General features: G+C 36.8%; 1 protein-coding gene across 2 annotated transcripts; it reads right to left on the bottom strand.

The window, feature by feature from the left end:
* Positions 1–205: 205 nt before the first annotated feature.
* On the bottom strand, positions 206–1,991 carry LOC309474635 (uncharacterized protein). Of its 2 annotated transcripts, XM_082137183.1 has the most exons (5): positions 1,857–1,991; positions 1,423–1,492; positions 996–1,087; positions 645–856; positions 206–325 (listed from the first exon to the last, which is right to left on the bottom strand). In XM_082137183.1, the coding sequence occupies exons 1-5, from the start codon at positions 1,956–1,958 to the stop codon at positions 223–225; spliced, it is 579 nt and encodes a 192-aa protein (XP_081993309.1). In that variant the 5' UTR covers positions 1,959–1,991; the 3' UTR covers positions 206–222. The 2 variants fall into 2 exon arrangements, 1 of the variants encoding a protein (XP_081993309.1); XR_014197393.1 differs by lacking the exons at positions 206–325; positions 645–856 and having other exon boundaries at positions 1,006–1,087; positions 1,375–1,492.
* Positions 1,992–2,323: the final 332 nt, after the last annotated feature.

Raw genomic sequence — 2,323 nt, forward strand, 5'->3', positions numbered from 1 at the left:
ATAGAGCCATCTCCCAACCCAATTTGGAGAATAGATTAACGGCGATATTTTTTTTATCGCGCGATAAGAGTCTCGCGTTAACGCAGCACGTTAATGCCGATAACGGCCCACCACTAATATATATATATATTTTTTTTTTTTTACCATTGATGGTAATTAAAATCACTGGTTTGCCTGGTAACACAGTGAAGTTTGTGCCTCCACAGGAGCAGTCTGGCACCTTCACAGTTGGCAAACGCATTCCCTGTTGTGGAGTGGATGTGTTTTGTGATGCAATACATCACAGTCCCCACAGAACCACTCCTCAGGAAGACACTCTCTGCACCTAAGGAGAAAATAAAACAATATTATAATATAATACATTATTTCAGGTGAATAACTTATATAAAGTACTGTACACTCTATTTAAGCTATTTCACTTTTACTAGGTTCGATTTTATTGTAAAGGATTGCATAGTGGCTCAGTGTTTAGCATTGTCACCTCACAGCAAGAAGGTCCTAGATTTACTTTTCTCATTAATGTGTTTTTCATCTGGGTATCTAAGTCTTCTCCCATCCCAAAAGACATGTATCTTAGCCTATGAAGCAGGGCACTCAGCAAACCCACCCTGGGTAATTGAAGTTTGGTATTAATGAAAACCAACCTAATAACAGCAGGCTCGTTGCAAAGGCAACACAGGGGATGACCAACAGCCTCTTTTGAAATAAGGCATTTTAGGTGGTATGGTCTTGCTTCCTTCCAGCGCTCTGAGGCTTTCTGCTGCCGAAAAGACCATGATGATGCAGAGCTACTTTGAGGCTGAGCAGCAGGAGGACATGACGCCAAAATATCAGAGAGCCTCTCCATATTTTTTTTCTGTAAAGAAAATCCAAAAATAAAGCAGTAGGGGGTCATTTAGATAAGGAACAATTAAAAGTCAAATGATCAGTATTAGAATGAACACTTTTTTTATACTGTACATGCATAAATTCATCACTGTGAATTACCAAATTACATTTACATTTTGAGGATTTAGTTTTGTTGAGGTTGCAGTAAGTGGAACCTCCACACTGGATGACAGGGAGCACTCAACCGTGGGGTATGTGGCTGTAAAACAGCACATAGAAGAATAAGAAAAAAGTTAGGCTATCACACTCTATTCTTGTTCTTCTTTTCAAACTATATACTAAATAATTTATGAAATCAGAAATTTTTTTGTTAAGTACTTGGAAATATCTTCTACAATAGCGTCACTGAAAGGTTTATCTACTTTTTAATGTCTTTTTAGATATTTGAATATTTTAAACTCAATAAACAATTACAGTGTTCTAATTTGAGTTGGTCCAACATTGTCATAGTAAATTCCTACAAATGTCAAATAATTCAGATATAACCTGTGGCGGAGGCTTGGCGTCGCCCTCCTCGCCTCCCCCTCGGCTTACCACGTCCTACAGAGTCCCTTTTAGAGGTGTGTGGAGGGTCTCGTATACGTTTCCTCTCATCAGCTGCTCTCTGTGTATTGGAGTGAATATTTCTTGTAAGACTGATGTTGATAAAAGTAAGGTAACCAAAAGGCAGGTAACTTGTGAAAGGAAAACACAACATAGGGTGTTAGTAAGGTGTTGAACAGCTTAAATGAGCCTTGGAATAGATTCTCCAAGTATCTGTAACTCAGAGGGATGGAACTGCATATACTATTATTATTATTATTATTATATTCCCTTATTAACACATGTCACAGAGCATGGCAGGATGCATCATGCAATATACCTGTATTAAATCTTCTGCACTCATCATTCTTACATATTCCTCATCACATTTTACTTTAATTTGTTATGTTTGTTATAAAATGATTGAGGTGTACAAAAACTCTAACCTTGGCTTCAGCTAGAATGTGTTCATGTTTCAGCTCCAGAGCCATGCGTCTCCCCTCTTGGTAGTGGGGATCCTTTGAATCAAGTTTATGCTTGGTGGCCATTGCAATGCAGTCAGATACAGACAGACAGACAGACAGACAGACAGACAGACAGATACAAACAGACAGATGGGCAGTATTTCAGATACATGTATTTAAAATACGTATTTGAAATACAAAATACTATTTTGTATTTTAAAGCCTTTGGAAAAAATCAAATGTAATTTGTATTTAAATACATTTAAGATGAGTATTTTTGTATTTTCAAAATACATAAAATACTTTTTGCCAGTCAACCTCTTTATCAGGGTATTGATTTTGTGCATCAACTAGTTCAGACATTCACTAGCTCAGCATTAGATCAGTGATTTTTTTTTTTTTTTTTTTTTGGAATAAGGTGAGAATGTCATGATCAATTCTACTTGTTG

The sequence above is a fragment of the Leuciscus leuciscus genome (assembly GCF_965113295.1).
Source record: "Leuciscus leuciscus genome assembly, chromosome: 1".
NCBI lineage: Eukaryota > Metazoa > Chordata > Actinopteri > Cypriniformes > Leuciscidae > Leuciscus > Leuciscus leuciscus.

What these genes read in the sequence shown, in the direction of transcription:
- LOC309474635 (XM_082137183.1), bottom strand. Translation starts at nt 1,958, where the DNA reads ATGGCCACCAAGCATAAACTTGATTCAAAGGATCCCCACTACCAAGAG. An exon ending in ACATTCTAGCTGAAGCCAAG is followed by an intron (nt 1,493 to 1,856) that starts GTTAGAGTTTTT and finishes TCCAATACACAG; the next exon opens with AGAGCAGCTGATGAGAGGAA. An exon ending in AACGAGCCTGCTGTTATTAG is followed by an intron (nt 326 to 644) that starts GTTGGTTTTCAT and finishes TTTTCTCCTTAG; the next exon opens with GTGCAGAGAGTGTCTTCCTG.